Here is a 24,656-nt window from a genome sequence, read left to right on the forward strand (position 1 = left end):
AGTTTATCGCCGTATGCAGTACTTGTGCACGAAATAAACCATCCCACAGACCGCCGGCAGGACTGCTGTGTCTTCTCCCCGTCCCCAGTCGCCCATGGTCTCACATATCTGTGGATTTCATTACTGTTTTTTCCCCCATCCCAAGGTAATACCGCCATACTCACCTTTATTGACCGATTTTCAAAAGCCGCACATTTTGTTCCCCTTCCCAAACTTCCATCTTCCTCTGAAACTGATGACCTTCTTACCACTCATATTGTTAAACAACATGGCATCCCGGTGGACATTGTCTCGGACCATGGCCCCCAGTTCACATCCAAGGTGTGGCAGGCCTTCTGCAAGGGAATTGGGGCCACGGTCAGTCTCACTTCTGGTTATCATCCACAGAGTAATGGTCAGGCTGAGAGAGCTAACCAGAGTGTGGTGACCATGTTGCGCTGCATTTCCGCCCGACAACCATCCTCATGGAGAAAGTTTCTGCCATGGGTCGAATTTGCCTATAACTCCATGAAGAGTTCAGCTACGGGATTATCACCATTTGAGTGCTCCCTTGGTTACCAACCCCTTATTTTTCCCCAACAGGAGATTGAAGCATCTGTGTCTTCCTCTTGCAAGCATATCAAGAAGTGCCATCAGGTATGGAAGGCAGCCCGTGCTTCTCTGCTTAGATCTTCTGAAAGAATGTGCAACAGTGCCAACCAGCGACGCATTCAGGTCCCCGTTTACTCTCCAGGCCAACAAGTACTGCGACGTACCAAGGACTTTCACCTACAGGTACCATCCCGTAAACTCGCACGCCGTTTTGTAGGACCCTTCACTATTGAGACTATCATCAACCCTGTTGCAGTCAGATTATCTTTGCCGCCTTCAGTTAAACGACACCCAGTAGTCCATGTTTCCCAGATAAAGCCGGTTGCTAGTTCTCCACTCTCCTCCCCCGACCCCATCCCTCCAATGGTGATCCAGTTTGGACAGTTAAAGAGAACCTCGGGGTCCGTCGACAGGGGAGGGGGTTAGTTTATTTGGTAGATTGGGAGGGTTATGGACCTGAGGACAGGTCTTGAGTTCCTGCTTCCTACCTTGCTGACCCCGGACTTCTGAAGGAATTCTATCAGGCCAACCCTGGAGCTCTGCGGCGCTCGTCGGGGGCCTCGCATAAAGGGGGCCTGGCATAAAGGGGGCCTCGCATAAAGGGGGGGGGGACTGTTACGGTGCACACCCGCTCCGTGCTTCCCTCTTCTGCGGGAGCACTCAGAAGCTCCGCTGTGAGCACCAGACACGCCCCCGCGCTCGTCACGCAGACCGCGCCCACACTCCGCCGCAACCGGAGGCAATCAACACCCAACGCACCTGGCTTTGATGAGGGATGACAGTATAAAGACCTTCGACGCTGACTCATCGTCGTCGGAACGTAGCTCTGTTCGCATGTCCGTGTCTCAGCCTCGCTGTGTACCTCCGCTGCTGTTTTTCCCTCCTGGACTCTGTTTGCTCTCCCCGATCCTTGACCCAGTTTTGGACTTCCGGATTTCGCCCTCCTTCCCTCGACCCTCGCTCGGACCTTGGACCTCCTCTTGGATCATTCCCTTTGGACTTGGTAGCTTATCATTCAACACGCACCTCAACAACCCTTACGGTATTCATATGGTAAATTTCCACACAGTCTCTCATGCAAACACATAGTAGCATACACACTCCATTCACTTATCAAGCACTCAATAACCTGTTGAGCTTGATATTCTGTTGTCATGGCGTCTCCTTCCCCAGTTCGACATAACAACATTGTGGCAGGTGACAAACACATGGTTGCTTCCAAATAACACGGCTTTATTTAAAGACTGCCAACAGATACAGACTACATACACACACCGATTGCACCAAAGCAGTGCACCCAAAAAGAGTCTCAAACCACGCCCATACAGACTGGGTTTTGATTGATTGATTGAGACTTTTATTAGTAGGTTGCACAGTGAAGTACATATTCCGTACAATTGACCACTAAATGGTAACACCCGAATAAGTTTTTCAACTTGTTTAAGTCGGGGTCCACTTAAATTGATTCATGATACAGATATATACTATCATATATACTATCATCATAATACAGTCATCACACAAGATAATCACATTGAATTATTTACATTATTTACAATCAGGAGTGTGGAGGGGGGGTGGGGTGGGGGGGTGGGGGGGTGGGGATATGGACATCAAGTAGTGGACATAGAGAGAGAGAGAGAGACAGAGAGAGAGAGAGAGAGATCAGAAGGCATAAGAAAAAGAATCTGAATTTGATTGTTTACATTTGATTATTAGCAATCCGGGGAGGGTGTTAGTTTAGGGTTGTAGCTGCCTGGAGGTGAACTTTTATAGCGGTTTTGAAGGAGGATAGAGATGCCCTTTCTTTTATACCTGTTGGGAGCGCATTCCACATTGATGTGGCATAGAAAGAGAATGAGTTAAGACCTTTGTTAGTTCGGAATCTAGGTTTAACGTGGTTAGTGGAGCACCCCCTGGTGTTGTGGTTATGGCGGTCATTTACGTTAAGGAAGTAGTTTGACATGTACTTCGGTATCAGGGAGGTGTAGCGGATTTTATAGACTAGGCTCAGTGCAAGTTGTTTAACTCTGTCCTCCACCTTGAGCCAGCCCACTTTAGAGAAGTGGGTAGGAGTGAGGTGGGATCTGGGGTGGAGGTCTAGAAGTAACCTGACTAGCTTGTTCTGAGATGTTTGGAGTTTAGATTTGAGGGTTTTGGAGGTGCTAGGGTACCAGGAGGTGCATGCGTAATCGAAAAAGGGTTGAACGAGAGTTCCCGCCAGAATCCTCAAGGTGCTTTTGTTGACCAGAGAGGAAATTCTGTAGAGAAATCTCGTTCGTTGGTTAACCTTTTTGATTACCTTGGTTGCCATTTTATCACAGGAAAGATTAGCCTCTAGAATGGAACCTAGGTAGGTGACCTCATCTTTCCTGGTGATGACACTGTCACCTACTTTTATGGTGAAGTGATTGACTCTCTTAAGTTTGATGTGGGACCCAAACAGGATGGATTCTGTTTTACCCAAGTGGATGGATAGCTTGTTGTCAGCGAGCCAGGTGCAAGTTCTACAGAGCTCAGCACTGAGGATTTTCTCCACCTGTGACTTGTCCTTGCCGGATACCAGCAGGGCAGAGTCATCCGCAAACAAAAACAATTCACAGTCACATGCCGATGACATGTCGTTTATGTATATTAGGAACAGTAAAGGTCCCAATATACTGCCTTGGGGGACTCCACAGCTCACCGAGAGGGAGGGGGACACGGTGCCGTTCACCTCTACCACCTGCTCCCTCCCCTCCAAGTAAGACTGCATCCAGCTCCAAGAGGTTTTGTTAAATCCGATTGCTCTGAGCTTATCCAACAGTATAGCGTGGTTAACGGTGTCAAAGGCCTTCTGAAGGTCCAGCATGACCATGCCGCAGTATTTGCCCGCGTCCACCTCATGTTTGATGTGGTCGGTCAGATAGAGAAGGCATGTGTCAGTGGAGTGGTTAGTTCTGAAGCCGGATTGGAATTTGTACATGAGTTTATTAGTGGCAAGGTAACTATCGACCTGTTCATAAACTATTTTCTCCATTACTTTCGAAATGGAGCCGAGAATAGAAACAGGTCGGTAGTTGCCAGGTTCCAATTTGCTTCCTTTTTTAAAGAGGGGAGTTACTCTTGCTATCTTAAAATCTTTTGGTACTTGGCCTTGTGTAATTGATAGGTTTATTATGTGCGTGATGATCGGGGCAATGATGGAGGCAGAGTCCCTGAGGAATCTGGAGGGAATATTATCAAGGCCGGTGGCCTTGTTAGGGTGGAGCGCGCTCAATTTTTTAAACACCTCATCAGCTGTGACCATTTCTAATTTGAAATCATTGTTGGATACTCCTAGCTTTCTGTAGAAGGCTTTAATGTGTTCTACACCAAAGCGACCAGAGTGGTGGGACAGCTTGTTGACAAGAGTTGCAGCTATGCTGGTGAAAAAGGCGTTAAGTCTGCTAGCTACCTCCATTTTGTCTGTAATGAGGGAGTCACCCTCCTTGATGCTGATGTTGGTGAGTCTTGTTTTAAGTTTCTGGCTGCAACCAGGAAGCTGGTTGTTGAGAATTTTCCAGAGCTCACGTGGCTTATTCGTGTTTTCCTCTATTTTGTCGTTAATGTAATTTTTTTTTAAGGATTTAGTCAGGTGAGGGCATGATTTCCGTGCCCGCTACCCTTGAACACCCAGAAGGATTGTTGGGGGGTGGACAAAAGCCTCCTAGGGGGCCACACCAGCTTGCCATAACGCAGTCCTTCTCAAATAGTGAGGGCGCGCGGTTTGATGCCAAGGTGTGACCTTGGGGAACATGCTTTTGTATCCCGTACCAGAATATGATGAAGCATATGTTGCGCTTGGCTTCACTGTAACCACGGTGGGAGACGAGGAAAGACTGGAGTGTTGTTTCCTTTATGTTAATAAGCTTACAATGTTATGCAGAGCTTAGTTATAACAAATTTATAGACAAATTACAATATGTACTGTATAGTGGGGTGGGGGGGCGTAACAGAAAATATTTCAAGGACTGCCATAACGGCTGCAACGAGTGGGTGAAACCTGTGGGGCACAATGCTCACGTGGGATCCAATAACGTGAAGGACATTCAAGCCTTAAGGACTTAGGAGAGTCACCAGGGCAGGGGACTTGGCCTGGCAGCAGTTCCTCACCTGCTACACTTTGTGCTGACTTGAGCCTATCCAACAAAACGCCTTACCTGCACCCACCCATATAGCACAAAACTTTTAGGATCGTGTTCGAGCACCCTAAGCAGGCTGTTGTATGGAGGTTGGAGGGGTGAATGGCTGGTATTGTGACGCACAAAATCAAGAGGGGCAGACATAAGTTCCGACGGCACAAATTACAGAGGAAAGCAATGGTGAACCGGGCCAGGACTTTAAGGGCCCCTCAACAAAAGAAGATGAAGATCGCAAGTTGGAACCCTCGGGCAAAAAATCACTGAGAATGGGGAGTTGACGGAGCACCAACTCGGCGGGTCCAGTGCAAAGATCCTCTTTTGGGGCCAAGTGCAACCCAACCATGACCCAAACAAGCGGTCAACTCAGTGAGAGTGCAACATAAAACATATTTCTTTAAGCGACCTGTTAAAATGTTAGCCTGGGGTGGTAGGCTGCAGTGTGGTGATCTGGATTTGCTGTAATTGACACTTGTTTGTTGATTTCATTTTGATGAGTAGGTTATCATTTGATTTCCAATATGAAATAATTAAAATTACTATTCTGTTCAACTTTAATGTTATAAAATCTGTAAAGACATTGTCTTTAAAAAAAATGTTTGTTTTCCTTAGTTCGGTAACCGTCTACACACCTGCACACCATATGATTTAAAAATAATAGCCATTCATCCATCAATCCTTTTTCTACCACTTGTCCCTGTGGGGTGGGGAAAGCCTATCCAAGCTGCACAAAGGCAGAAGGCAAGATACACCCTGGACAAGTCGGCATCTCATCACAAGGATAGCCATTCAAATTCCTGAAAACAGATTTGAAGCATGATTATAGGACTGCTTGTTGAGACCCTGAACTTGCACTTTGTTGGACATGTGCCATGGGCAAAACATGCTAACTGAAAACAAAGCAAATGAAACAATCGCCTCGCAACCTAGTGCCTGGTAAGACACACAAGATATAGTAAAGGAAGAGTTACAGGAAACGGGTGTCACAGATAATATTTGGACATTATTAGTATTTGCCCTCTTTGACCATAGTCATTAAACAGTCCTGCCCTTTTTCCCACGTTGCTTAATGGCTGAGTTCAAAGTCATTGAAAAGCACAACAATTGCATTGAGAAGGTATTCTTTATGTTGTCTATATGTGAAATGTTTATTTTGTTTGTCACCAGGTTTGACGTATCAGACAAGGATTCCTTCTTTGACAGTAAAACCAGGAGTTCAATAGTAAGTAAACTGAATGTTGGCTAATTAATTTTCTTCTTGACAAGAGACCCAAAACTAGATAATTACATAATATCAAACTTGACAAATGCAGCTAGTAAAATTTCACATAACAGAAAAAAGGTTTCTAATGTTCTTTCATTGTGAATCAACTTGGAACAGCAACAACAGAATGTGTTTTAAAAGGGTTTTGATGTGGACAGTGGTGTGAGGAAACCGTGACATTGTGGAGAAGTGGTGCAGCTCCAGGTAAGTCAGGTCTGAATAAGTCAGCAATCAGTCAGTCAGTACCAAAGAGTGTAAAGACAGATTTGTCTCCTCCGGGTTCTTCGGACCACCAAGCACTGATATGACAGTCTCGTCCAGGTTTACAATACTGCTTATTTATCAATTAATTGTCTTGCTTTTCAGCAATTGGTCTGTGATTGTCTGTCTCGCTCTTGCTCCAACTCCAACTCCAACTCCAACTCCAACTCCAACTCCAACTCCAACTCCAACTTCTCTCTCCTCCCCGGCTGCTGCCTTTTAACAGAGCGAAAGGTGATTAGACAAGCAGGCCCAGGTGGGCCATCTACGCACCTGTCGCTGATCTCACAGCCGGTCCTGGCACACCCCGCTTCGCTGCAGGTCCGCAGGCCACGCCCCCCTCCACAACAGACCTTTGGCAAAACGCCTGTGACCTGTCGAAGGGTTAAATGTAAAGAAGTACACATGCTTTGTTTCTCTGACACTACAATTTCCATATATATCAAATAAAAAATACTGTACATTGAGGGCCCAATCTTTTAAAATGTAAATAAGTATTAAATAGTGTGAACAAAGTATACACTATATATGGAATCTGAGAATGTCGTTGTAGCTTGTGCAGCCCTTTGAGACATTTGTGATTAAGGGCTATATAACTTTGATATACAATTGCGTGTACTATTAGAAGGTAAGTTGCAGGTGATCTACTAAAACTGTGTGTAGAGTTGATTACAAGTACAAAGGCAGTGCAGATCGTCATTTAAATGAGGATATTGTGTGGACTACCTGTTTTCAACATTGAAACCCTCTTTTACTGCACATTCATGTTATCAATTTCCAACCAAGTGGTGTGTTATGTTGTTGAACATGCAGCACACAAATATATTCTTACCACTTTTTCTGGGCTATTTAGAAATGTAATCTTGACATCAGATTATTTTTAGCATGCTGAAGATGTGCCAGTGTTGTGCCTACATCAGCAAAAATGACAATGATGCATTGGAATGATCCAAGAAAATTAAAATGCATGTTGCAAAAAATGTTTTCATAGAGAGGATATTTTTCTCCTATACGACAAAATGAAGGCCATCAAAAAACTGCAGCAGTTTTCTGGCTCCAATGTCTAATATTTATATTTCTGTTTGATAAATCATATTGCGAGAGCTAAATTATATTTGAATTTCATAGCTCAGGAATTTAGTAGATCAGGTTTGAACATTTTAATTTAGGGCAGGGGTGTCCAAACTTTTTGACTTGGGCCGCAGTAAGCTAAAATAAAAAATAAAAAATTTTAAAAATGAAAGCCTACTGCGTGCAAAGTAACATTTAAAAATAAATAAATAAGTGTGTGTGTGTGAGTGTGTGTGTGTGTGTGTGTGTGTGTGTGTGTGTGTGTCGAGGTTTCTGTGGTTTATCCGTTATACAGTGCTCATACGTTAGGTCAGGAAAAACACAGAGGCTATATCATCCCTAAAAGTTTTTTTTGTAGGTTTCCCTGCTCGTCAGGGGATTATCCCCTGACGAGCAGGGAAAATACAGTTGTGGTCAAAAGTTTACATACACTTGTGAAGGACATAATGTCATGGCTGTCTTGAGTTTCCAATAATTTCTATAACTTGTGATCAGTCATTGGAGCACATACTTGTTTGTCACAAAAAACATTCATGAAGTTTGATTTTTTTATGAATTTAATATGGGTCTACTGAAAATGTGACAAAACCTGCAGTGTCAAAAGTATACATACAGCAACATACATGATCAATTTTGGTGATGTAGAAAAGTTACAATCAAATTAGTTTCATGGCATGGCCTCTTAGGCCCTGTTTACACTAAGCCGGGTAAGGTTATCCAGGGTAAATCACACCTAACCCACACAACAATGCCACCGTTTAAGACCCCCGGCCCTCTCCGTCCGCCGGCGCAACGCGACCTAGTACACATGCGCGGGAAGAAAAAAAAAAGCGCCCATCTGCTCCAAGCTCTCCAGTAGATGACTTTACTTCACTGTGAAATGATTTAAAAGAGCTATATTGTAAATAGTTTGCTGTGAATTTTACATTTGTTTGCTGTGTTTTGTGTGCAAGTTTTTAAATTAAAATGTATCTCCTTTGAACAATATCCAGTGTTGTGGTATTTCAATTAACTAAAATCCAGTGTGTTGTGGGGCCCTATTGTAGTGAATCACACCTGAGCCATCGTACATTAATAAAATCTTTAATCGACATGAGAAAGTAGACAATGCGATAAACTGTTTGGGACACGAGGGGATGGTTCCATCTTTCAACTGCGCGCTAATGGCGGAGTTAGCAAAGATGCGGGCATCATGCACACTGCCTGGCCATTTCACAGTCACATCCATAAAGCAATATTTGTAGTCACACACTGCCTATCACGGTCACATCCACAGGAGGAAGGGACAAAGTTTTCCGGTAAGTAGAATCACAGCTGAAAGTTCTCTTGCCGTCTGAGAAGTGTTGCATTCGAAATAGCTGCATAAAAATTGTTTGAGGGGGACCTTAAACGATGGTTTAGCTTGGCTGAAACGGGGCTTAGGCTAAATAATTATTTGTTTAAGGGGTTAAACGACTTAGTGTAGACATGGCCTTAACTTCATGTGAGTGATTATGATTGACGACACCTATTGACTTCGCTGAGCACATTTAAATAGGGCTCATGTGATGCAGTCATTAGACTCGGTTACAAACACGACAATGGGAAAGTCAAAGGAACTCAGCAGGGATCTGAAAAAACTAATCATTGACTTGAAAAAGTCAGGAAAGTCACTTCAGCCATTTCAAAGCAACTTAAGGTCCCAAGAGCAACTGTACAGACAATTGTTCGTAAGTATAAAGTGTATGGCACAATTTTGTAACTGCCACGATCAGGAAAAAAACACAAGCTATCACCTGCTGCTGGGAGAAAATTGGTCAGGATGATCAAGAGTCAACTGAAAACAAGCCTAGTTTTGCATCGCCATGGACTGAGAGGCTACCATGCAAGAAGGAAGCCCTTGCTCTGGAAGCGACACTCTAAGGCTCGTCTAAAGTTTGCTGCTGATCACCTGGACAAAGATAAGACCTTCTGGAGGAAAGTTTTGTGGTCATATGAAACAAAAATGTAGCTGTTTGGCCACAATACCCAGCAATGTTTGGAAGAGAAAAGGTGAGGCCTTTAATCCCAGGAACACCACCCTACCGTCAAGCATGGTGGTGGTAGTATTATGATCTTAATCCATCACTTCTGTGAACACATTTTTCTTAGTAAACTCTCCACTGTGTATCCTCTTGCTCCTTTAGACAAATACATTTTAATAATGGTGTGGTGACATGTAAAAAAAATAGGGTAAACTACAATAAATAGCAAACCTTCTAACATGTTTGGTCTTACCTGGACTGCGTTTTCTATTTCGACAACAACTCCTAGCAAAGTTATGAATCAAAAATGGAGCTGTTTGGCCACAATACCCAGCAATGTTTGGAAGAGAAAAGGTGAGGCCTTTAATCCCAGGAACACCAGCCGACCGTCAAACATGGTGGTGGTAGTATTATGATCTGGGCCGGTTTTGCTGCTAATGGAACTGGTACTGCTAGCGCTCCTAAAATATAATATGGTAATAGCATTTTATTTCAAAAGTATATTTTGTGTCTTTGATTCATTTATACTTCACTTTCAAAATGTTTGTAAATCCTACAGTTGTCCAGTTTTGGTGTCTGATATGATTTGAAAATCTGAATACAGAGGTCCTCAACCTTTTTTCTTGCGAGACCGATTTTCACAAAATAAAAATGGCCAACAGCTACTCATTTATGTAATATTTTTTTTTATAATGTAATTCAACCCAAACAAATCAAATCAACCTGTATTATCAGAAAATGAATAAAATGTTGCAATCCACAACAAATATTTTGTATTGAAACTTTAAAAAAAGTTTTCATTTGCATTTTGTATTTCAGCATTCATTTCTTTCTGGTTCTTATTAGGTTAAAACATGGTTGCTGTCAAATTACGCTCAATATTACATATTTTACCCACTCACACACTACAGATGAGACGCACACACTTGTTTCGATCGTCTCACAATTTGTGTGTGTGTGTGTGTGTGTGTGTGTGTGTGTGTGTGTGTGTGTGTGTGTGTGTGTGTGTGTGTGTGTGTGTGTGTGTGTGTGTGTGTGTGTGTGTGTGTGTGTGTGTGTGTGTGTGTGTGTGTGTGTGTGTGTGTGTGTGTGTGTGTGAGTGAGAAATTAGAGATAGCCGATAAATGCTGTAAAATGTAACATAGGAAAGTATTGGTTTCAAAAAGTAAAATTAATGATTTTTTAAAATGCCGCTGTACGGAGCGATACAAATCCGGTAAAACACGGACGTAGGGAGACGTACAGAGCAGGGCTGCTGACTGCCCCTCCATTTCCCCCTCTCCCACACACAACACAGGAGTTGACGACTGCAGCATGAGGGGTTTACTGGCGACGCTTGATGACCTCTTCAAACCGCCGTGAGCAGAGCATAACAACAAGAGTGTGTTGTCGCCGGTGCTGTAGCCGTGGCTAACAAGCGAGCTCGCTTGGTGACTGACTAATGACACCATGTCTATGGTTTGGGAGTATTTTATAGTGTGTTCGACGGATAAAAAACTGTCAATTTGCAATGACTTGAAAAAGTTGGTTATACAAGAAGGAACCAAGACGTCTTCCTTTAATACGAGCAAGTTGATCTCCCACCTCTTCAAGAATCATAAGGAGATACATGATGAATACAAGCGGAAGATGGATGAAAAGCAATCACCAAAAAAAAGTAGTACCACACAGTTGTCGCTTAAAGACTCCGCCGAGAAAAAAACTAAAATACAACAAAAACCACCCCAGGGCGAAAGCCATAAGTCAGAAAATAATGGAGTGTATCGCCCTGGATAACCAACCATTTTCGATTGCACAAGACGATGGATTCACCAAACTTGTGGAATTTCTGGAGCCACGCTATGCAATGCCCAATCGCAAGTATTTCTCAGAAGAGGCCTTACCTGAATTGTACGGCATTGTTTCCAATCACGTCAAAGTTATTTTCTGATGCTGTATCCCTTAGCTTCACCACAGATATCTGGTCTTCAAGTGTTAGCTAGGTTAGCCTGTTGAGCTTGACTGCGCAATGGTTAGATGAGGATTTTGTGATGAAGGCTGTGCTTCATTCTCAAGAGTGCCGTGGCTCTCATAAATATGACGCAATCTCATCTGCATTTGAAGGGATGTTTAAGAAATGGAAAATCCCCAAGGCAAAAGCCCACGTTGTGGTCAGGGACAACGCACGCAATATAGCAAAAGCTATGGTGGAGTTTGGTGTGGCTAGTCTGCCCTGCATGGTGCACACTTTGCAGCTTGCAGTGAACGGAGGTGCCCTGTCTCAACGCAGCATTTCAGAAGCTCTGACTGACTGGTAGGCCACTTCAAGCACTCACCACTAGCTTGCAGCACATTTTTGTTACTCATACGAATACATTAGAGCAGGGCAGATTGAGCCCAGTTTATAATGTCCTGTTATACAGTATACCAGGCAGTCTTGCACTAAAGGAGGACTGTTATTGTTTACTTTATTACTCTAGTATACTCTGGACTGGAGCTGTGTGCCTTCATTGTTTTTGTAGCTGTTGTCTTGAGGCATGTTTAAAAAAAAAAAAGACTCCGCACCAATCCACTCTTTCCTCACTCATGAACAAGACTGCAAGGTATTTGAACTCTTCCACATGGGGCAAGATCTTCTCCCCAACTCGGAGATGGCACTTCACCCTTTTCCGGGCGAGAACCATGGACTCGGACTTGGAGGTTCTGATTCTCATCCTAGTTGCTTAACACTCTGCTGCGAACCAATCCAGTAAGGGGTTAAGATCCTGGCCAGATTAAGCCATCAGGACCACATCATCTGCAAAAAGCAGAGACCTAATCCTTCAGCCACCAAACCTGATCCCCTCAACGCCCTGACTGCGCCTAGAAATTATGTCCATAAAAGTTATGAACAGAATCGGTGACAAAGGGCAGCCTTGGTCAAACCCTCACTGGAAACGGGTCCGACTTACTGCTGGCAATGCGGACCAAGCTCTGACACTGATCATACAGGGAGCAGACCACCACAATCACAGTCCGATACCCCATGCTCTCCGAGCACTCCCCACAGGACCTCCTGGGGACACAGTCAAATGCCTTCTCCAAGTCCACAAAGCACATGTAGACTGGTTGGGCAAACTGTCTTGCACCGTCAGGGACCCTGTATAGAGCTGGTCTACCGTTCAATGACCAGGACGAAAACCACACTGTTCCACCTGACTCTTAGGTTCCACTATCTGGCGTAGCTTCCTCTCCAGTACACCTGAATAGACCTTACCGGCAAAGCTGAAGAGTGTGATCCCACGATAGTTGGAACACACCCTCCGGTTCCCCTTCTTAAAGAGAGGAACCACCACCTTGGACTGCCAATCCAGAGGTATCACCCCTGATGTGCACACGATGTTGCAGAGTCTTGTCAACCAAGACAGCCCCACAGCATCCAGAGCCTTAAGGAACTCCGGGCGAGTCTCATCCACCCCTGAGGCCTTGCCATCGAGGAGCTTTTTAACTACCTCGACAACTTTAGCCCCAGAAATAAGAGAGCCCACCACAGATTCCCCAGGCACTGCTTCCTCAAAGGAAGACGTGTTGGTGGGATTGAGGTCTTTGAAGTATTCCCTCCACCGATCCACAACAGCCGCAGTCGAGGTCAGCAGCACGCCATCCTCACCATCCACGGTGTTGACAGTGCACTGCTTCCCCTTCCTGAAGCCATCCGGAAGTCGTTTTCCATGGCTTCCCCGAACTCCTCCCATGTCTGAGTTTTTGCCTCCCCGACCGCTGAAGCCACACACCGCTTGGCTTATCGGTACCTGTCAGCTGCCTCTGGAGTCCCATGAGCCAAAAGGACCCGATAGGACTCTTTCTTCAGCTTGACGGCATCCCTCACCGCTGGTGGATCAGCGGGTTCTAGGATTACCGCCACGACAGGCACTAACCACCTTGCGGCCACAGCTCTAATCAGCCGCCTCCACAATAGAGGCACGGAACATGGTGCACTCGGACTCAATATCCAGTGCCTCCTTGTGACATGTCCCAAGTTCTTCCGAAGGTGAAAATTGAAACTCTCTAACAGGAGACTCTACTAGATGTTCCCAGCATACCCTAACAATACGTTTGGGCCTGCGAGGTCTGTCCGGCATCCTCCCCTACCATTGGAGCCAACTCACCACCAGGTGGTGATCGGTAGAACGCTCCGCCCCTCTCTTCACCAGAGTGTCCAAAACATGAGACCGCAAATCCGATGACACAACTACAAAGTCGATCATGGAACTGCGGCCAAGGGTTTCCTGGTGCCAAGTGCATATATGGACACCGTTATGTTTGAACATTGTGTTTGTTATGGGCACTCCGTGACAAGCACAAAAGTCCAATAACAAAACACCACTCGGGTTCAGATCGGGGCGGCCATTCTTCCAAACACGCCTCTCCAGGTTTCACTGTCAGTGCCAACATGAGTGTTGAAGTCCCCCAGTAGGACAAGGGAATCACCAGGGGTAGCACTTTCCAGTACTCCCTCGAGTGAATCCAAAAAGGGTGCGTAAGCACAAACAACAGTCAGGACCGGTCCCCCCACTCGAAGGCGGAGGGAAGCTACCCTCTCGTCCACCGGGTTGAACTCCAACGTGCAGGCTTTGAGCCGGGGGGCAACAAGAATTGCTACCTCAACCCGTTACCTGTCACTGCGTGCACCGCCAGTGTGGAAGAGAGTCCAGCCCCTCTCGAGAGAACAGGTTCCAGAGCCCTTGCTGGAGCACACACGAGGGAGCACTTTCTAGTACTCCCTCAAGGGAATCCAAAAAGAGTGGGTACTCTGAGCTGCTGCTTGGTGCATAAGCACAAACAGTCAGGACCTGGAACCTTCTTTACTCTCAACTGTCATCTGGTTAAGCAAAATATAATGTTTTTTCCTGACTTGGTCAAACAATTATATCAAAAAAGGAGTTAAGCAAAGACTTGTTTTTTGCTAGGCAAAAGTTAAAAAACTTGGAAGATGCATTTTTGCCAAGACCAAACCAAAACTAACATGTCTCTTCATTTTTTAACTTCAAGTGTTTTGATAGCAGTGTGTTTTAAAATCAAATTGTTTTTGTTTTCTTTCAGGTATATGAAATACTAAAAAGGACTAAATGCAAGGCCAAGTACAGTATGGGTAAGTCCCACAGGTGGGAGTAAGTCAATGTATTGCAAGTCTCAAATTTTTAACTCAAAATCTAAATCAAATCAAGTCAAGTCTCAAAACAAATGTCAAGTCATGACTCAAGTCATTGACTTGGTATTTTTGAGTCCTTCCAAGTCATTGACAGTGGAGTTAGAATCAAATGGCACTTATCGAAACCATGATCGTCAATCCATCCATTTTTTACCGCTTGTCTCTTTCCGGGTCACGGGGAGCGCTGGAGCTTATCTCAGCTGCATTCAGGCAGAAGGCGGGGTACACCCTAACATTAACTAAATCATTTAAATTATATGACAATCTTAGTTATAATGAATCCATAGTAATATAGGTTTAAGGGACATATCCAATTAGTCTTGCTGAAGGCACAGAGTTTAGCAGCGATACACACAAGACTGTTCTCACTAGGGTGCTAGGGGCCCTTTTATGCAAAACCAACATATTGTATATGGTGGCTTCTGTATATTGTGTATTTGGGTCCCCAAAATGTGAAATCAAACCATAGAGGCATGGTAGAGATATTTATAAAACAATTGTGCCTTCTTCCAAACATGCACCAAACAAGCCATTTGGAATTTGAGACTTTAGTGACGTATTTTGCCTTACTTACGTCGGCAAATATCTCCATATACGGTAGAGGTTTACCTGAACAGCTTTGCGCGAGTCCGCCATTGTTATTCAGTGGTAGTCCAAAGTTGTAATGAATACGTTATTTATTTTTTTCTTTCCTCCAGCTCTTACATGCAAATACAATTCTTCGCTGTAGCGTATAGTTATAACTTTTATCTGTCAGTAGACTCTGTATGTAAGTGCTAAAATCTACAGCATGGCAGAAGACACAGCAGAAGGGGGCTGAGGTTTTTGGCACCTAAATAAGTCAGTCCACAAAATGTGCTCGTTATGAGGAGACAGTTAAAAAGCGGCTTGAAGAAAATATATATGCAAAATTAAGTGTAATGTAGACAAGGACGTGTTTAAATGTACAAAAATGATCATAATATAACCCCTTTTAAAATATGGTTGATGTTATGTTTTGGGTTAGGATTTTTGGGTTATGTGGGTCAGGGTTTGGTTGTTGTTTTGTCACTATGATGGCAGTAACGCTGCGCTCATGTGTTCTTTAATGTTTCCCTCTTGTTTTATTGTTTGGTTTTTGTGGACATTTGGATCTGCTTCGTGGAAGCCTCTTGTCCATGGCTCGGTTGTTTGCACCATAGACCACTCTCCTACCGACAGCGTAAGTTCCAGTGGAGATGCGGAGGAGGGGATGGCGCTGCCAAGCAGACGCTGAGTGTCAGGCCATGTTTACCGGCGGTTGGTGTGGGGGAAGTTCAATCTCTCTCCGGTGGGTCGGATGAGCTTCACGGGGTCCAGCTGGACGAGCATGTGTTATACACTTCGGTCTTCCGGGGGCCTGTGGGCAGCCTAGTCCGCACTCTTGGTCCCCTTGTTGGGTCTGTTCCTGTCTCTGGCCGCTGAGTGGACTATAATGTGGAGCTTATTTAAATGTGTAAACTTAAATAAATATAATAATCGATTACGCCGGACAATTAAAATTAGGTGGCACACCATACAGCATTCTCCCCAGCTCTTTACGTTTCTTACAGCAATCTGCAAATGCCAGATGACGCCAGCAACAAGCGCTGTTTAACCACTGTCATAATTTAACACTGGCTACATACTATCCACTTACATATGCGCAGCTAAAATTGGTATTTAACAATAAAAAGTGTCTGAATTCATTGTTACAAACATGCTCACAAAGTTACCTGAAATACCATCATTAAAATGATCTGCACTTCAAATATTTTGACTTTCTGAGCTTCCTGTTAAACACCCAAGCATGACACAGGAGGAGAGAGACGAGATAATGAGACGGGAGTTTTCAGCTGCAGCCACACCCATTTCACAACAGTCGAGCACCAACACACCCCTTTTAGATAGGAATGAGGTTTAATCGGTAAGAATAATTTGTGGATGTTTTTGTAATCAAATGTTTTAGCATAATAACACACCTTTGGAAATCGGCAAAGTAAATCACATGAAAACCGGTTGAAAAATTAGCCAATTAGGATTTATTTTACATGGATCACATTCGATGTGGTTGCTATCTGTGTTGGCCCTTGTCCAGGGTGTACCGTGCCTTCCACCCGAGTGTAGCTGGGATAGGCTCCCGCCTCACCACGACCCCGAGAGGGACAAGCGGTAGAAAAAAAAAAAAGGATGGCTGGACGGATGTTGCCCTAATTGCGAAGGCCACCACGTAGACGCGTCATGACAGTCTGACCCTGCGCCTGCAGTGAAATATACCATCGTCCAATCTGTCGCAAATTAGATAGCATAACATTTTGTTTTAGGACGTGTTTATTGTTATTTGTTGTACAATATCCCTCCATAGTACTAGAAGTAGTTAGTGTGTGTATTAGTTAGCTTTTTGTGCGTTGTGTTCTAATTTTGTGGGGTTTAAGTTCAGCTTGTTGTGTAATCAATTACAATTACCTGTTTTCATAGGTTTGTATATGAGGCTTGTTAATGTAAGTTGATTTTACTTTTTTAAATGTTAATTGTTGTAGCAATATGGTTGTTAAAGGTAAACATTTTTGTGATTTCTGATCATTAATGAAGACTCCACAGTGCCTTGTGTGTATGTGCGCGTGTTGGCAGAGCTGCGCATACAGCACAGTTCAGTATGTTTTGGCTTATTAAATTTAAGTTGATCCATCACCCCTTCATGTTTTTGACATAGGCCGTGGGTCGGCAACCCATGGCTCTAGCAGCAGCTTTTTCAAAAATGTATGAAAATTTAAATAGATGAGGGAAAAATATAGATTTTTTGTTTTAATAAGGTTGCTGTAGGAGGACTAACATGACACAAATCCCACTGTTCATATTAAACATGTTTCACTGCCCTGCTAATTTTGGCGGTACTTGAACTCACTATAGCTTGTTTACATGTACAACTTTTTCCATTGCTGCCACAGTAAAATGTGTTTAATGCCACCCCTTCTTTGTCTCATTGTGTCCACCAAACTTGTTATGCTGTGCATGAATCCACAAAGATGAGCTTTGTTGATGTTATTGACTTGTGTGGAGTGCTAATCAGTCATAGTTGGTCACTGCATGACTGCAAGCTAATTGATTGATTGATTGATTGAGACTTTTATTAGTAGGTTGCACAGTGAAGTGCATATTCCATACAATTGACCACTAAATGGTAACACCCGAATAAGTTTTCCAACTTGTTTAAGTCGGGTTTCACTTAAATTGATTCATGATACAGATATATACTATCATATATACTATCATCATAATACAGTCATCACACAAGATAATCACATTTAATTATTTACATTATTTACAATCAGGGGTGTGGAGGGGGGGGGGTAGGATATGGACAGCAAGTAGTGGACATAGAGAGAGAGAGAGAGAGAGAGAGAGAGAGAGAGAGAGAGAGAGAGAGAGAGAGAGAGAGAGAGAGAGAGAGAGAGAGAGAGAGAGAGAGAGAGAGAGATCAGAAGGCATAAGAAAAAGTATCTGCATTTGATTGTTTATATTTGATTAGTAGCAATTGATTATTAGCAATCCGGGGAGGGTGTTAGTTTAGGGTTGTAGCTGCCTGGAGGTGAACTTTTATTGCGGTTTTGAAGGAGGATAGAGATGCCCTTTCTTTTATACCTGTGGGAGTGCATTCCACATTGATGTGGCATAGAAAGAGAATGAGTTAAGACCTTTGTTAGTTCGGAATCTGGGTTTAACGTGGTTAGTGGAGCTCCCCCTGGTGTTGTGGTTATGGCGGTCATTTACGTTAAGGAAGTAGTTTGACATGTACTTCGATATCAAGGAGTTGTAGTGGATTTTATAGACTAGGCTCAGTGCAAGTTGTTTAACTCTGTCCTCCACCTTGAGCCAGCCCACTTTAGAGAAGTGGGTAGGAGTGAGGTGGGATCTGGGGTGGAGGTCTAGAAGTAACCTGACTAGCTTGTTCTGAGATGTTTGGAGTTTAGATTTGAGGGTTTTGGAGGTGCTAGGGTACCAGGAGGTGCATGCGTAATCGAAAAAGGGTTGAACGAGAGTTCCCGCCAGAATCCTCATGGTGCTTTTGTTGACCAGAGAGGAGATTCTGTAGATAAATCTCGTTCGTAGGTTAACCTTTCTGATTACCTTGGTTGCCATTTTATCACAGGAAAGGTTAGCCTCTAGAATGGAACCTAGGTAGGTGACCTCATCTTTCCTGGTGATAACAATGTCACCCACGTTTATAGTGAAGTCATTGACTTTCTTAAGGTTGATGTGGGACCCAAACAGGATGGATTCCGTTTTACCCAAGTGTATGGATAGCTTGTTGTCAGCGAGCCAGGTGCAAGTTCTACAGAGCTCAGCACTGAGGATTTTCTCCACCTGTGACTTGTCCTTGTCGGATACCAGCAGGGCAGAGTCATCCGCAAACAAAAACAATTCACAGTCGCATGCCGATGACATGTCATTTATGTATATTAGGAACAGTAAAGGTCCCAATATACTGCCTTGGGGGACTCCACAGCTCACCGAGAGGGGTGGGGGGGACACGGTGCCGTTCACCCTACCACCTGCTCCCTCCCCTCCAAGTAAGATTGCATCCAGCTCCATGGGGTTGTGTTAAATTCGATTGCTCTGAGCTTATCCAACAGTATATATTCTGGAAGGAGATGAAATCTGTGTTAGAGCGGACTGGGGGCTTCAAGACGGCACAGCGACTTCAAATTCGAAAGATTCATCCCACATTGATGGCGCCTGGTTGAGCAGGGGCGGCAGGTCCAGGGTCTCTAATCAGGCAGGATAACTGGTACAGGGCAGATTGTTGGAATCCATAAAGGGCCAGTGAGCAACAAGGCAACCACCTAATCCATTTCCCGTTCGGGTAGTGCTGGAAGAGCAGGCCTGGAACACTCTTTGCGGGGGTGCGAAAAAAGCGTGAGGGAACTCTCACAAAAGCGTGAAGGGAGGGAGGTGAGGAGGAGGGGGTAGAGGGGTATGCTTGCCTTTCAGAAGAGGGAAATAACACAGAGCCAAGAGGGGAATAACACAGATAAAACCTGCAGGTGCTACACAAATGTTATTAAAATACGCATATATATATATATATATATATATATACATTTTAAAAAACCCACACACTTTTAATCACAACCCACACCCCCTGGTCCGGACCAATATACCAATATAAACAACTTTGCACGCGTGCTTGTGGAATCGGCCGTCTCATAACACAACCTGCAGGTCCCTTCTTACTCATACAACGGCGATTAACCCATTCAGCGGAGCAACACCTGCTTTTACTCCCTGACCAACACGGATAACCGGCCTCTAAGGCGCGATAGGACCACTGGCAATCACCCAACAATCCTACAGTACATCGTGTCTGGTCAGTCCATACAGTTTCACCAAGTTTCACCAAAGCTCTACCATATGCAGCCCGATCTCTACCTGTCTATCTGCAGCAAATTTCCAAATTCGTGACAACTTGGCTCAGTTGATCTCCTTTACCGGAATCACTGAACGATCACCTAATATCAGGCTTTTTACCCGGCCACGCAGTTTCCACATAGACAGATATGTCGCACCTTCATAGACGTCATAAATTTGTGTGGACCAAATGTCACACCAGTTAGCAAACCTTGCCTTAAATTTCGCTGTGTCCAACTCCGGCTAACCTGATGCACTTGCAGAAAGAAGCCTCCTTTGCCGACAACGACAGAGGAGGGAGAGGTTAAAAAATGTATTCGTCTCACATCGTCTATGCTTCAAAACACTCCAAACCACCAACATTCTATTAACAATTCCCTTTTTGTTAAAACAAGAAATCACAAGTTTTCAACAAACACACAGACAAATAATCACATATATTATTTGTGTAGTGGATTGTCCAGAGCTTAAACAGGCAACAAAAGTAGTTTAGTACAACAAATTTATTTACCCATTATCAAAAGTGCAGGTTGAATTAAGTTGTCCGTGCAGACAGACAAAATGTACTCCGGAGCACACAAGACACACACAAGCCAAAATTTCTCTCAGTCCTGGTCTCCTCTCCATCTTTATCTGGGTCTTCGTGCGTCACGGATTTGTTTGTTTTGGCTTGTCTGTTCCAAAACAACCTTGTATCTCTTAGTCATATTTGGACAATCTAAACATTCTGTAGACAGGTTGGCACGACTTAATATTCACTTTTGTCCCACACCCGGGGACACAGAATAGAAGAGAAATTAAATGAACATACATTCTTGACAGACATGAAATATAGGTCAAAGGTCAGAAATTCTACTACACTATGGGTGGTGATCCCATTGGAGGGGGGACCCACGTTGCCTCTTCGGGCTGTGCCCGGCCGGGCCCCATGGGGGCAGGCCCGGCGACCAGGCGCTCACCATCGTGCCCCACCCCGGGTCTGGCTCCAGAGGGGGGCCCCGGTGACCCGCGTCCGAGCGAGGGAAATCTGGGTCCTTTGTTTTTATTCTTCACGGAGGTCTTCGAGCTGCTCTTTGTCTGATCCCTCACCTAGGACCAGTTTGTCTTGGGAGACCGTACCAGGGGGCATAAAGCCCCTGGACAACATAGCTCCTAGGATCATTGGGACACGCAAACTCCTCTACCATGGTAAGGTGGCAGCTCAGAGAGGAGTAAATTTATACCATATATGGATATATCCGCCAACGCCACATTTGGGAAAAACTTCATTAACGCAGCAAATTTCAAACGGTATGCTTGGAGTATGTATGAATGACGGCAAGATTGTATGATGAGTATTTTTGCAATGCCTCCAGTCTGAATTCAATATTTCGAGACTGATGCAGTTCCAAATACACAAACACAGGTACAAATAGGTAAGAAAGGGCCCACTTTATGTCTAAAATGTGGACACTTGAAGATATTGTACATTTTCAAACTGTAAAAAAAATATGTACAAAGCAAAAGAAAGAAAGTATACAGTTATTTTCAACAAGAGGTGAAAACTATAATCATAGGAATAAACTGAAACTCAAGCATTTGTATACACACACAGCATCATCGAGTGTATCTGTATGTGGAAATAAACTACGAAATGGATTAAATAAGTAGTTTAAACAATGTATAAACTTGGGTCAGTATTATAAGCATATTGTGTTCAAAAACAAATAGTATAATATCAGACACTTAAAGGCCTAATGAAACCCACTACTACCGACAACGCAGTCTGATAGTTTATACATCAATGATTAAATCTTAACATTGCAACACATGCCAATACGGTCGGGTTAACTTATAAAGTGCAATTTTAAATTTCCTGGGAAATACCCGGCTGAAAACGTCTCAGTATGATGACGTTTGCGCGTGACGTCACGGATTGAACGGAAGTATTGGGACACCATTGTGTCCCAATACAAACAGCGTCTGTTTTCATCAAAAAATTCCACAGTATTCTGGACATCTGTGTTGGTGAATCTTTTGCAATTTGTTTAATGAACAATGGAGACAGCAAAGAAGAAAGCTGTAGGTGGGATCGGTGTATTAGCGGCTGGCTACAGCAACACAACCAGGAAGACTTTGAGTTGGATAGCAGACGCGCTATCCGACACTAGCTGCTGACCGCACCGATGATCGGGTGAAGTCCTTCATCGTGCCGTCGATCGCTGGAACGCATGTGAGCACGGGTGAGCAGATGAGGGCTGGCGTAGGTGGAGAGCTAATGTTTTTAGCATAGCTCTGTCGAGGTCCCGTAGCTAAGTTAGCTTCAATGTCGTCGTTAGCAACAGCATTGCTAGGCTTCGCCAGGCTGGACAGCATTAACCGTGTGGTTACAGGTCCAGGGTTTGGTTCGGTGTCTCCTGATAGTAGAAGTAATAGTAGTATTGATCTTCTATATATCCTTCCAGTCAGGGGCATGTTTCTTCTGTTTCTATCAGCAGTTAAGCATGATGCTATCACGATAGCTCTGAAGCTAAAGTGCTACACCGATGTATTGTCGTGGAGATAAAAGTCACTGTGAATGTCCATTTCGCGTTCTCGACTCTCATTTTCAAGAGGATATAGTATCCGAGGTGGTCTAAAATACAAATCCGTGATCCACAATAGAAAAAGGAGAAAGTGTGGAATCCAATGAGCCCTTGTACGTAAGTTACGGTCAGAGCGAAAAAAGATACACCCTGGCGTCCTGCACTGCGCTCTAATCCTTCACTCTCACTTTCCTCATCCACAAATCTTTCATCCTCGCTCAAATTAATGGGGTAATCGTCACTTTCTCTGTCCGAATCGCTCTCGCTGCTGGTGTAAGCAATGTGCAGATGTGAGGAGCTCTTCAACCTGTGACGTCACGCTACTTCCGGTACAGGCAAGGCTTTTTTATCAGCGACCAAAAGTTGCGAACTTTATCGTCGATGTTCTCTACTAAATCCTTTCAGCAAAAATATGGCAATATCGCGAAATGATCAAGTATGACACATAGAATGGACCTGCTATCCCCGTTTAAATAAGAAAAAATTTCATTTCAGTAGGCCTTTAATTTATCTAAAATATGGGACAGAGGTTGGATCAAGTTAACTTTGCTTCTTCCTACACTGCAAAAAGTCAGTGTTCTAAAACAAGAAAAAAAAATACAAAAATGAGGGGTATTTTATTTGAACTAAGCAAAATTATCTGCCAATAGAACAAGAAAATTTGGCTTGTCAAGACTTTCCAAAACAAGTAAAATTAGCTAACCTCAATGAACCCCAAAATACCTTAAAATAAGTATATTCTCACTAATAACAAGTGCACTTTTCTTGATAGAAAAAAAAAAGAGACCTTTTTGCTCAATATGTTGAAAAATATTCTTAAATTAAGTAAATGCTAGTGCCATTATAGTGACATAATGAATGATATGCGGTCGGCATCACATTTCTTGAAACCAGCAAACTTATACTAAAAACTAATTTATTGTTCTTAATGGAAAGGCAACAAGGCAACCGCTTGTTACTCTCGGGGTCTCCTAGCCGCTCAGGCAAATCATATGGTCTAAAAATGCATTTTTCCATCGACAACATGACATCATCGCGCCAAGTGCGTGCTCTTTCAGTCAATTAGTATGCATATATACAGCCCGGCCCCCGGCCAAAATTTTTTTAATTGTAATTTTGAAGAATTTACCTGAATGTGCATGAACTATTTCTGTTCATAATTGTTAGAAATGTCACATGCTTAAATATTAACTGTCAGTTTACTATACTGTGCCAACTGTACTACTATATGAGTATGTATTTTCTATTGTTTCATTGAAAATAAAACAGCAAAGTCCATTTGGCTGTCATCTGTTTTAATTATGAGACACAATTGTGTCAAAGTCATGATTTTTTTTTTTTCATGCTTGAAATAAGAAATGATTACTTTAAAAAAGTAGTTTTATACTCGTGAGCAGTGGCATGCGGTGAGGTTAATGTCTGGTGAGGCACTGCATCATCACAGTCAGATTTACAAACATATGAACCCTAAATAGTATTCACCATGTGATTGGCAGCAGTTAACGGGTTATGTTTAAAAGCTCATACCAGCATTCTTTACACAACTGTAGCACACAAAAAAGCACATTTAATAAAAAAAACATTATTATGGTCTTACCTTTCTTGCTGGACATCCACACAGCCAGCCTTTGCGTGTGTACCACGCCGTTTGAAAAGAACGGGTCTTCTGTCCCGATGTCAAAAGCAAACCTTTTAGCTCCGGCGTTGGTCTACCTTTAATTATTACCTCCTGCTTCGATTGAAAGTCCAGTTTAGAAAACTGTTTTATTTTACATATGTAATCCTCCATGTTTTTAATAAAAGTCCAGGCGAGAGGAAATAAACAATCGCTGCACTAATTGACTAGCAAACCTTTTTTTTTTTTTTTTTCTTCTGCGGCCGAGGAATGATCTCTGGGATCACTACCGCCCTCTACCACCAGGAGGCCGGATTACTGCGAGCCTCAACCAGTACGTCTTTTGCAGCAGATTTATGAATGCTCAGCACAAGAAATACGTTACACACATACAGTTTTTGACAAAATACACTGTACATTATATACCTCAGCTAACTAAACTATGCCATAGTTTAGTTAGCTGATATAATTCATATAGCAATACAGTCTCACTGCACAGCAGCTCAGCAGTTAGCCGAGTCATTGTGCACAATCCATGTTGAGGCACAAAT

General features: G+C 43.5%; 1 protein-coding gene across 7 annotated transcripts in view; it reads left to right on the top strand.

Annotated features, from left to right (window-relative positions):
* Nucleotides 1-24,656, top strand: part of LOC133630688 (anoctamin-1-like) — a 242,799-nt gene that overhangs the window by 117,150 nt on the left and 100,993 nt on the right. For all 7 annotated transcript variants that reach the window (XM_062022331.1, XM_062022333.1, XM_062022332.1 and 4 more), the window contains 2 exons: nt 5,919-5,973; nt 14,412-14,460. In XM_062022331.1, coding sequence (XP_061878315.1) covers nt 5,919-5,973; nt 14,412-14,460 — 104 coding nt within the window. The remainder of the gene's footprint in view (nt 1-5,918; nt 5,974-14,411; nt 14,461-24,656) is intronic.

This window comes from Entelurus aequoreus, linkage group LG16, assembly GCF_033978785.1.
Source record: "Entelurus aequoreus isolate RoL-2023_Sb linkage group LG16, RoL_Eaeq_v1.1, whole genome shotgun sequence".
NCBI lineage: Eukaryota > Metazoa > Chordata > Actinopteri > Syngnathiformes > Syngnathidae > Entelurus > Entelurus aequoreus.